At 32.7% G+C, this 12554-nt stretch overlaps 1 protein-coding gene across 9 annotated transcripts in view; it reads left to right on the forward strand.

Annotated features, from left to right (window-relative positions):
- Positions 1 to 7628, forward strand: part of RBM26 (RNA binding motif protein 26) — a 92479-nt gene extending 84851 nt beyond the window's left edge. For 6 of the 9 annotated variants that reach the window (XM_023726700.1, XM_023726703.1, XM_023726701.1 and 3 more), the window contains one exon: positions 1405 to 2165. In XM_023726700.1, the coding sequence (XP_023582468.1) occupies positions 1405 to 1494 (90 nt within the window). In that variant the 3' untranslated portion in view covers positions 1495 to 2165. Of the gene's footprint in view, positions 1 to 1404 lie in introns of all 9 variants that reach the window. The other 3 variants (XM_012554149.2, XM_012554150.2, XM_004371407.3) reach the window with 1 other exon arrangement.
- Positions 7629 to 12554: the final 4926 nt, after the last annotated feature.

The raw sequence follows: 12554 nt of genomic DNA on the forward strand, positions 1-12554 counted from the left end.
CTCTTAGAAGACAGTAATTATTCATTAGATTTTTATCCACAGGAAATCCCGTAACATTTTAAGTTTTAGGGTATCGATTTTGCTCAGTTGCTTTATTAACATTTCACAACTTTCCTTTATTTTAATTCATATATTTTCAGTTTAGTGGAATGAATGCCTGCTATGTGGTAGATACTGTGATAGGCACAAAAATGAATAAGACACGGTCCCTGTCATCAAGGAGCTTATAATCTGGAAAGGGGTGGTGGTGGTAGCAGATACACAAGAAACTATAATAAAAGGCAGAATGATGTACTGAACAAAGATTTGAACAACATGCTGTGGGAACCCAGAGGAAAGAGTTAGTGTTTCTGTCCAGAAAAATCTTGAAAGAGGCGTGACAGTGGAGCTGGGCCCTAAGTGGTAAAATAGCTTTCCATAACCAAGTCCTGGGGCTGAGTAAAGTTGAAAAAAGCATTTTAGACAGGGATGAACTTCAGGAAAGGTGTAGAAAAGTTCATTTTCTTAGGCAACAGCAATTAGTCTGATGGCTGAGAGGTGTGACTATATAGGCCAGTGACGTGGGAGAACCCTTTGAAACCCAGCATAAAAATAAATAACTTTGTTTAGTCATGTAATATTTATAGGAGAAAGGCGAAGTTGAGAAGTAAAGGTAAGGTGGGAAAATGAGTCCATGTTTTACCTATCTTAGGCTTTCATAATGACACTTCATTTTGTTTGAAGGACATTTCAGGGCTGTTATACATATCCATAGTCAAATGCAAAAAATAAAGTGTGTATTTTGAAACTCATATACATGATTTGTCATTTTATATTTTAGATTATACCTTTGTCCTTCCATCAGTTTGAATTGAATGGGGAGAAAAGCAGGAGAGCTCCTGGTATTAGGTATTTTGTAAAGTTTGAAAAAGTAGTCCAAGAAGCTTTTATGAAGGGAATGGGGAATAGAAAGGAATGTTCTAAAAGAAAATGGTACATACAGCAGAAAAGAACATAAATCTTGGTAGAATTTTATATAAATTATTGGTTAATTAGTGTCCAGGTTGAGATGGGACAAATCAGAGAAGACGATGTTTTCTTTAAAAAAAAAAAAAAAAAAAAAATTATTGGACGATTTTTGACAGTACGTACGGAAGATGGCATAATTTGGTAAATAGAGACCGGAGAAATGGCATGTATAAAGACTTTGATATTTCATTAGTGCCTGTTTCATGCAAGCAATAGAAAAGATATTATAGAGAAAACACTTGAGTGGATAAAGGTTGCTTTTGTTTCTTAAATGTTCTAACCATAGGAATACCTTTTGTATTCGACTCTGTTGAGAGATATCAGTATTTAAAAGTGTCAACTTTTTTTCTTTTCTTTTTCTTTTGGGTAAATTCCTAAATACATTTTAACCTAAAGTTTCAGGAAGAGTCTTTGGTGGATGACTCATTACTTCAAGATGATGATGAAGAAGAAGAGGACAATGAATCTCGTTCTTGGAGAAGATGATTTGACTGATCATTGATCTGCATATGCTAGAACTCTGCCTGTGTTTCATTAGTATTATCTAATGTACTTTGACATATTTGTAAAAACAATTTTTGGTAAAATGTGATGAAGATGGATTTCACAAATAGACAAAAGAGAAGAAAACTACCTTCTGATCTTGTATTTTGAAAGATTGATGTTTGCGTTTTATTTCAGTAAACAATTGCTAAGACATCACACTAGAAACACATGCAATGTTTTTATTACATACTTCTACTGAACGTTACAGAATTCTTTGGGTTCTTTGTAATCTAACAGATAGGTCTGAAAACTTACGACCAATACTTGTTATAACTTAGAGGATTTTTGTTTACTCCAAATAAGGAATGAATTTGCATTTAAAATCTTAATGAATGTTTTCACAAATGAATAGATAACATAGTACTCTAACTAAAGTCTCCTTATGTAGTCATAATATTACATAGTAGTATGCATAGGCTTTACTATGTATTAACCTTTTATTGGACTTCTGTATGTATTTTACCATATGGGTTTTAATGATAACGGTGTATGACTGCTTTGCATATGAGTCCTTACGCATTCAGATGTTAAAATAAAGTGGAATGGTCTCTTGAAAAGAAAAGAAAGAAAAAAGCAATGACAAAAAAAAAAAAAGCAAAGACAACGTTCCTAAAATTTAAAAAAAAGAGAAAAAAAAAAGGAAAAAAAAAAAAGAAAGGAAAAGAAAAAAAAAAAACAGACCATTCCAGATGGTAATCTGCCCTTTCCCCCAATTATCACAAAAGGAGCTATAATCACTAACTTTTTCATAATAATGGTTACTGGTACCTTTATAATAATGTACAATCCAATGTTTAAAATTTATACCACTTCAGTTTGGTTTGATCCTATAAATTTTCAACAGATGTCTTAAGATTTAAAAGCAGGCTGATTAGTTTGGAAGCAGACTTCAAGTAGAGCTAACATTTGATGAATAAGAAAACATCACATTACATTTTGGATTTATGAAAGAAAACTTGACCATTTGAAGATGTATGAATAAAGAAATGTACTATAAGTACTACTTTAGGAAAACACTGTTTGGTAAGTGTTCCAGTCTGATATTTTAAGTGTGCATTTCCTATACATGTATAAAAATCTTTGACATTTGCAAAAAAATACTGTGATTTTTAATGGATTTTTCTGGCAAGTGAACATGATCATTGAAAATTAATACAGCAGTTTCCAGGAAATAAATGTGTTCTTTGTAGAATGAGGGGGTGGGTAAATACGTACTTATTTCTAAAAATTCATTACAGTTAAAAGTGTTTCTGCCCCTCCTGAAATTATAGTTATTACATGAAGAGTCACATTTTTTTAAATTACTGTCTTTCTGTATTGAGGTCCTCACAATCTGTAATTTCACCACCACCATAATCTCCTGCCAATGGGATACCTAATGGGTGCCGTTTTTCTTTTTCTCCCTGAGCCCCAGACTTGGAGTTAAAATTGTGTATATGTTTTTGATGGTAATATTTCATAGGAATGTTTTGGCTTGCAATTGGTGCATATGTTTATATTTAAAGTTTCAGAATCACATTTCAGATGGCAAATAGTGACTTTACTCAAAAACTTTTTTTACTATACTTAGATCTATGATATATTTTTATATAGTCTCTTGTATGTTGACTGTGTTGCTATTCTGATTCATTAGGTAAGTGTGTTTTCTTTTCTTTTTAGTAGTCGTGAAAGGTGCCAAATTGGCAGAGGCTCACGTTTCTTCTCTTTACACCAAACAGGTATTATAAAGAAAGTAAATCTTTCAAAAGCCAGTTAAATCTCCATGCTGATTTTTGGCTTTATAATTTGATTAGTATATTTTAGCCTGATTTTTTAAAAATTACTGTAAAATTCCCTTATAATGTAACTAAAATACCTACTCTGTTAATTTAAATTTGTAAATAGCTTATCAGTTTTCCTAGTCTAAAATTCTGTAGTAACATATAACTTAAAATGTCTTAAGCCATGTAGCTTTGAATGAATCAGAAGAAGAAAAGTGTGTTTTGATTTAGTCCCAGAGTCAGGATTAAATATTAGCAACATTCATTAGATTCACAATTGTATTTAATTAGCATTAATATAATTTTACTTATAAATATTACTTAATATTTAATTTCTATTGGGGTTTTTATTAATGAGTATGTCTATACATGCTTAGTACGCTACATGTACTTTCATGTGTTCTCACTTAAACCTTAAGATAGCCCTTTGAAGTACTTGTTAATTCCTGTTTTACAGATAAGGAAACAGGCTAGTAGAGGTGGAGTGACTTGCCCAGAGTCACAGCTGGTTAGTGAAAGGACAGGACTTGAATGCAGACATTCTGATTTCATTGCCAACTTTTTTTTTTTTTTATAATTTTTCCTTGCTACCTCCTTAATTACTGATTAAACATGAGATTGTGTTTACAGTAAACGTGATAGTTCTTACCTCAAATATACTGTACAAAAGTAGTAGACTTCTTGGTCATTAGCCAGTTCATATCGTTACCCTCCTTCTTAATACAGCGCTTTGTTCATATTTCTGTTACGGTACTTATGTTGTAATATAATTTATCTGGTTCATATGTCTGTCTTCCCCACTAGATTACAAGCTCCTCAAGGAAGGGGACCATGTCTTATTCATCTTTTTCTCTCTAGTGCTTATCACAAAGCCTGACTAGTAGTGGGCACTCAGATGCTTGATGGATGAATTAATGAATGAATGTATATTTAAATCTCCAATAGAGGAGTGACATTTACCTCCCTTGTTAATTCTTACAGTTTTTCAAAAATCTCTCTTGAAGGTCTTTTCTGTCACTGGGATTATTTTGCTAAACAATTAATACAGTTTAATTTCTCACCAGTGGGGTTACAGGTACTGATGGAAGCTATACCTGTAGTCTGAATGGAATTTCCACAGCAATTAATATGACATTAAGATTTTGAAATATTGTATGTTTTAGTCAGTTTCAGGTGTAAAGTAGTCTTGGTTTCTGTCAGTGTGTAAGATTAGAAATGCTAGGAGCCACCAATCTAGTTTATTCCCACTAGTGTTTTGTATCCAAAGGTGACCTAGGGTAGACTGCTAGACAATGGTTAAGAGATTTAGCTTTTGGTCCCAGCTTTGCCATTGACTGTGGCCTCAGACAAGTCTCTTAACTTGTCTAGGGCTGCTTCCTTGTCTGAAAATGAAAGCAGTTGAACTAGATGATTTCTAAGGTGCCTTTTACTGCTATAGTTTTCATGGTGGCATATTAGTGTTTGATCTAAAACAATTTACTACATCTAAACTGATTATCTGTTGTTTCTGTTGCTGTTGTTTCTATCAGATCAATGGAAACAACTTAGATTTGGTTATGATAACTCATATATTGACTCTTAGTACAGTTTTGTATATAGTGTTCCCAAATGCTTGCATTTGCCAGCACAAATTCTATTCAGCCTATTTAATATAGGTTAATTTCTATATGGACTAGCACTTCCCTTTCCTAATTATAACCTTTCTTTCACTTCTAAATTCAAAGTTTCAAAAATAACAAGTATTTGCCGATAATGCAGATACAGCCAGTTTTCCCACCATTACGGATTTAAGTGTCCTCTGTTTCATCTTGGTTTACTTTACTCTTTACTTTTATAATATGCCATCTAAAATCTCTAAACACATTTTTAATTCTATAGCTCTCCTAACAAGTTCTTTGCTTTAGTACAGGTCTGGGCTGTATAGGATCAGTTGGGAGTGTGAAAAGAATTGAGGACAATGTAGGTATCTACTTCTTACAGGAAAAAATGAGGGAAATTATATTTTACTGGTTAAAAGATTAAGATTACCTCAGGGGATGGTTGAGTTGTCATTTTACATTTTCACTCACTATTTTGTATCTACTTAATACTGTAATAATTGTAAATCTAAAAAAGTATTTAAGCGTTTAACCGATGCCCCAAGTATCTAATGAAAACGTGTTGTAGGAATGGCCGAGTGTTCCATAGCCTTTGTTTTATTGTGCTGTGATCAAATGTAACAACCAGTAGTTTACTGTGAAGGCAAGAGTTTACCACTTTAGCAGATTACTGGTAGAAAATATGGCTGGGCTTATTTGAAGGAAATTTCTTGTCACTAGAATTGTTTTATGGAGACTGTCTTGCTAATCTTTCTTGGAACAGTAATCAGTAGCTATAAGGGTTACAAGAAAGCAAACAGTTGCTTGTTTGGTATGTTGAACTATAAATATAGATACTTAGAGTATTCTAAAAGCTTTAACAATCAGTATTTTCTTGTTTTTCTCCCCTTACACATTATGCAGATGTATAGTTGTAGAAAATTCGTTGTAGTCACTCTAGAATTTGTAAAAGTATTTCTAAGGTTTTTTCTTCTATTACAAAAATCTATTAACCTTTTAAAACAAGTATGCCCTGCATGAGATTCTAGTTAATTAAGTTAGTTCATTTATTGGTCTCTCTCTCTCGGCTTTTCTTGTTCTCCTAAAACCCTATAAATTAATGATGAAAATTTAATCTAGAATTAAATCAGTGTACAATGTTGGTAAGGCAGAAAGAGGATTTCCTTCTCTCAGATCTCAGAAACAACCTTGTTCTTACTAACTTCTTAAACTGGTTAGTTACTCGGAGGTACGTATATAGGCCTTTAGAGAAGAGTAGTTGTTTACCTATGAGATAAAAGAAAAAAATCCTGGTGTACTTGACTGATGTTCTCAATAATTTCTAATAAAAATAGCATGTTTGCTAAGTAGAGAAATTCCTAATTTGATAAATGCATTTCTTGCAGTTTATCAGTATTATGTGCTTATTATTTAGTATAATTGAAAGCATTTTTTCTAATTTTACTTTTCGGTATCAGTTTACTCTTGCTCCTTCCTAACTCTCTCCCTCCTTGTTGCTTTGTTTATTTCACCCATCCACTTGTCTTCCTATCATCCAGAAGTTAGACTTCCTTTGAATATCAGGCACTGTCTTATTTTAGTATGTTCCTTTTATTTTTTGTTGCTGACCTTTATCTCAGTATAGAATTTTGTTATATGGTGTGATTAAAGAATGAAGTGATTATCGCATGGAGTTTAAGGTTATTAGATATATATCTCCTGGTTACTTTGGAATCTTTGAGAAACTTAAGAAAATTATTCTTGCTTTTATTTTTATTTATAATATCTCAGAATTTGTTTGTGATTTCTTAGTTACTTATCCACACCTCTGTGAAAATTTACAATCTGGTCAGTTACTAGATTTCTAAACCAAAATTTTAAGTCACAGCTGTGTGGTAGTCCTGTGGTTTTTGCAGCTTAATGTTTAAAGGAAATGTGATGCAGAGACGTTTTGTTAAAATCACTTTAACCCAAAGCTGATCAATATTTTGTGCAATTTGTCTCCAACATCGGTTTTAGTTCCTTTCTCAAATAGATGTTTTAATTAAGAAAAAGTTGGTCATCAATTTATGGTGTGATTTAATTTTTAGATTTTATTTTTTATTTTCAAAGTTTTAATAGTCTTCTCTTTTTCCAGCAGAGAGAGATCGTCATTGCGTGAATTTAGCTCTGGGACTACAACAGCGAGAACTGTTCCTGTCTGGAGATGACTGTTAAAATAATACCATCCTACCATTTCATGTTTGCCCTTTACCAATTTGACTAGAGGTTTACATGTACTATAATTAACATTTCATCTTTGCAGTTCTCTAAGGGTACATCTGAGTCCAGAAGTGTGTCTCGGTGTGTGCTTTGACCTTACTCTTAAATGTTTTCCCCCTTTACTTTATAACCATTTAGTTTTTAAACATTTAGGAAGGAACAAGGCCTTTTGGTTTCCTAATGTGAGATAAGTTCAGCTTCAGGTAAATTGAGAGTTGTGTCTAGGAGATCTCTAAACATGATGCTGTGCTCATTCCCATGAACAATTTAGAATGAAGAAGGTGGTTAAAAAGTTAAGCATGCATTTGGTTTTAGGATGTATTTCTGGGGTTAGAATAGCCCTTAAAATAATTTTGAACAAATTAAAAAATACTTTTTTACACACTGCAACAGCTTGCCTATTCTGAATATACTCATTGAAGTCATTGCCAAGGCCACTTACCTGAATAAAAAAAAAAACAAAACAAAAACTTTAGCTCTTCAAAACAAAAAAGGAGATTGTCTTTCTTTTCAAGTAATAAATGATCTGTTGATTAGAAATATTGACAAACATCTATTAAATGTCTACACAGTTTTTCCATGTTTTCTTCACTTGCAGTCAGGAGATCAAAGACAATCTTAAAAGCAAGAGGAAATAGGATTATATGTCTAACATTGTTAAAGACTATGTAGTTTTAAAAATTATATGGCCAAATTTTTTATTAATAAGCAGTATGGTTTAGAATTATTTATAAAGACTATAATTAAATTACACCTTACATATTCACCCAAAATACTCTTTTTATAATGGACACCATAAAATTTTTGCAAAATTAATTCCTTAGTATTCCTTCATATATTCTCATGAAGCATTTGAGAAGCCAGAAGTTGTACTTGATAACAACCCTTGATTAGAAAAGTCCAAATTATACTTGATTCTATTTATCTTGATTTTTCAGTTCCATCCAGCCATGCTCTTTTTTCACTTTTTTTTGGTGCAAAGTTGACGATTCTGCAAACATTTTTTTCTTGAGTGTGCATTGCATTTGTTCTCATGAAAAATAAAAAGAATGCAGTGAACACACCAGTTGTAATGGGCACATCATGGTTAGTGTTAGACTTGGTGTAAAGGAAAATTACATATTTTGAAAGGTCTTCTAACATAAATATGACCTAATAGCCTACAAGTCATTTTTTAATTAGACTTTTGTTTCGTTTTGTTCACATTTGTAAACTCTAGCAGCTAACTGCAGAGAGTTTATATTTTCCCAGATAACTCAGTACTTTTTCTTTTCAAGGAAAGATTCTCTGCCACTAAAATAGGGGTTTAGCTGCTACATTAGAAACCCAAAGAACATAGTCTGAAGATATAATACTCGCTGTTAACCGTTTTGATTGGTTAATGGATGTAGACCACATACCCTACCATTGTCAACTGTTTTTTTCTTTTAAATTAAAAACAAAGCAAAACAAAATTGAACATGTCATTGGAAACCAGAAGTCAAGATGACTTGATTCTTATTAAGATCATTGTGCTTTTTGGTAATTGATGTGAGATCGAGTAGGTTATTTACATATTTAAATTCTTCTATGTTGGTTAGTTGGAGATACTCATTTCATCTCTTTGAGTAGGATTCTCATGGAGCTATGTGTAGATTACTGTACAGAATCACTTGTGTAATTGAATGAAGCAGTTTACCCCTCTGCATGATTGCGTTATGGAAATCTTTTCTATATCTTTATATTTTTCGATATACTTAGATTTTACACTATAGCTGCCCTAGTCATGCTATATTTTTTTTTTTGTTGTTTTTTTTTAAATAGAGTTTATAAATATTTATGCTCAAAATACAGATCAACTGAATATTTTTGGTCTGGTTTACAAGACAATACTTTAAAGTGATGCAGCCCCTCAAGTGTCTTAGGAAAAAGTCATTGGTGCTACAGAACTTTTCAATATAATTTTTGAATCTGTTGTCTAGACTTCATTATCGCTTATGACTTATTCTAATCTTGCAGCATAATTATAAAAGTGGTCTGTGGTGAGTCAAATAAAGAGCCCAGTCCATTGGAAACACCTCATAATTTAAAGATAAAGTGATGCAGAAAGACTGAACTTATTTGTGCCCAGCTTCGCTAAAAGAAAAGATAGTTTGATAAGTTTCTCATTAGCTTTTTTTGATAAGAGGAAGGATGTTAATTTGGCAAAAATAAAAAATGACAAATTCAGCATCACTCAGTTTTCCCACATTTCAAATAGAAAAAATTTTCTAGTCCTAAAATACGTTGTCATCCTGCTCTGCTTTAAATTCCCACCTTTCTTTCACGCAGCAGGAGCCAAAGTAATTCTTAAATATTTACCAAACATTTGATGAGTTATAAAGAGATGCATTATTTACATTGTATAAGTTTTGCATTGATGTATAGAATTTTTTTTTTTTGTCCCCAAGACTTTGTTCCAGCACCTTAGTGAATGTTCTTAAGATACAGTTTTTTTAAGTATCAGCAAAGCATTCATAGTTGTTTACTTTGGATTTTCAGAATCCTGAACCTGTTTAGGGTGTGATACTACTTCAGAATGTATTGTCTGGCACAAGATTTCTTTCAATAAGTGGTTTATTTTAACTCAATTTTTGTGGATTGTTGAATCTAAAAACACCAAAGGAGTCTTTTCTTGTCTGAAGACTGGAGTGTTCCAGTTTTTAATACCTGTGCCCATAAGTATCCCATTTCACGAATGTGTGTTGGCATGGGGAAAAAATTCCCTGCTCTTTGAGTGGAGCGAAAGTAATTGGTTAAGCTGTAGCAGCTTTTTTGTTCATTTTTTAAAGTGATAATAAAACTTGAACTGACAAAGGTAAAACTTGAACTAGAAAATTACTCTTGTATTGCTTAGAATGTTTATAGTATTACATGTTTATGTGGGGTCGTCAGCATTTTTATTATTTATAGTTGAATTATGTTGTTTCGTTTAAATATCCATAATGTTTATTATTTTTATATTTTGAAAATTTTTAAAATAAAATAGTCTTACTAAAAATACTTGTTAACATTTTGTAAAATTGTCCTACATCTTGTATCAGTTATGTTAATATAGAATGGAAAGAAAAATCTGCAATCCTCAGGCATTACATAATTTCGAATTCTGAAAATGTTATGCGAAGAAATGGCTCCACATTGTCTCTTCTGCTCCCTTTACCATGTGTTCTCATTTTAAGTTGTTCTAAGTCAGCGCTGGCCTAATAGCGCTGGCCTAATGACTCCTTTTCTCACACATACACAAATCCTCATTACCCTTCTCCCTAATTACTGCCTCAACTGCTGAAAGTTTTCTCTTTATTTAGGGGCCAAAAAGTTTGCCTTATCATGAGTGATATGTATACTATTGTGATGTCAAAGAAGGAATGCTGTAGATTCTGAAGTCGAGTTAGACGTAAAATAACACTCAACCTCCAAAGCCATTGAAAATTTTCAGAAATTTCCTCCATAGTTTTCACCTGAACATTTTTTTTCTCCTGGTCGAATTTGGTCTGCTATTCAGCATTCACCGTATTCATTTTATGTTTAATTGACTACTGTTTTTTTCTCATTGCAAATATACCTTAAATCATCTAGGAAAAAAACAAAAACCAAACCTGTTGCCATCAAGTCAGTTCCGACTCATAGCTACCCTATGGGACAGGGTAGAACTGCTTCATAATGTTGCAAGACTGTAATCTTTACTGAAGCAGACTGCTGTATATTTCTCCTGAGGAGTGGCTGGGGGTTCAAACCTCCGACATTTCAGTTAGTGTAGTGCTTAACCACTGTCACCAGGGCTCCTAAATCGTGTATAACATGTGGGGTAAATAAACATGGTGGCACCTTGTCTTCCACTTGTAAACGATATTGCTTCTCAGGGAAAACAGGTTCTCATCTCAAAGTGCATAACTGATACAAATCTTGTTAAAGACATCTGGTTGGGAAATAGAGGACTCTAGCTTGAAATAGATTGAAATTGGTTAATAAGTGATGCTACACTTGGTAAAATTATAAAAAAGCATTTATATATATGTAGCCTCTGGAGTATTTGCAGATTGAGCATGTTAATGCCAGCCTTCACTTAACCTGAGAAGTATTTCTACACAAAGTATGAATGAATTTTTTTTAATGCTTTAAGATGTGTAATATATTAAGTGTAGAAAAGCTAGAAATTTAAAGTTAAAACAATGGAAAAATTTTTTAAAAAGTATAGTGTGATAGAAAGCCCATCATCTAGAAATACAATCCCTGTTGTTACTGTTAGTTGCCATCTAGTCAATTCTGAATCACTAGATATTTAAAAAAATAGGATTATATGATGTATACTGCTTTGTACCCTTTTTTCACTTACGATGATAAATTTGTATCTATACATTTTTAAGAGCTCCTCTATTAAATATAAAGGTCCTTGGGTGGTGCAAAAGGTTTGTACTCTGCTACTAACCTAAAAAGTTGGCAGTTTGAGCCCACCCAGCAGTGCCATGGAAGAAAGACCTGACAATCTGCTTCCATAAAGATTATAGCCAAGAAAACTATGGAGCAATTCTGCTCTGTAACACATGGGGTCGCTATGAGTCAGAACTGATGACAACCAATTTGGTTTGGTTTATTATGTATAAAAAACTCAACCTGTTGGCGGCCATCGAGTTGATTCTGATCCATAGCGACCCTATAGGGCCGATAGTAGAACTGCTTCATAGGGTTTCCAAGGCTGTAATCTTTATGGAAGCCGACTGCCCATCTTCCTCCGGCCGAGCGGCTGGCAAATCAATCTTCATTTGGGAAATTTAGGCCCTTTCCATTTTTTTATTTAAACAGTGCTGTTGTCAGTACATTCGACCATCTTTGTGCCTTTGATTATTCAGGATATAGTCTCAGAACTGTTGGGTTAAAGTATCCACGTTTTTAAAACTTGTGATAAATTTTGAATATTGGTCTTTTATAAAGCAGATACTGTGTATAAGCACCTATAGTGAATCTGTTGTAAATCTGAGAGTTTGAGTAAAGCTTTGGAGAATAGCTTAAGTTCAGTTCTGTCTGCACATACTAGAATTTATTGCATTTACTTCATGGTTATAACAGGAACCAAATTATGCTTTATATAATAATTAAACTGATGGTAATTGTAACACTGTTATTGAGGTTCTCCACAATAGGATTTTGTATACCATAGCAATTTTTTTTTTCTTGGTACTACTAGTCTTTTTGTAATTTTGTTATGGCATTTAGTAAATTTTTGAGGGGACTTTTACAGTCTCATAACTAGTCTGTATTGAGAGGTAGTGCAGATAATCTTTACCTATATTTAATAAGTGGCAGAATCAGGACTGAAATTTCCATTTTTAATACCATATGCAAAGAGGCACCAGATAAGAATTCACAACAATGAAAAAAACACTAA

Source organism: Trichechus manatus, unplaced genomic scaffold, assembly GCF_000243295.1.
Source record: "Trichechus manatus latirostris isolate Lorelei unplaced genomic scaffold, TriManLat1.0 scaffold00013, whole genome shotgun sequence".
In the NCBI taxonomy this organism is placed as follows: domain Eukaryota; kingdom Metazoa; phylum Chordata; class Mammalia; order Sirenia; family Trichechidae; genus Trichechus; species Trichechus manatus.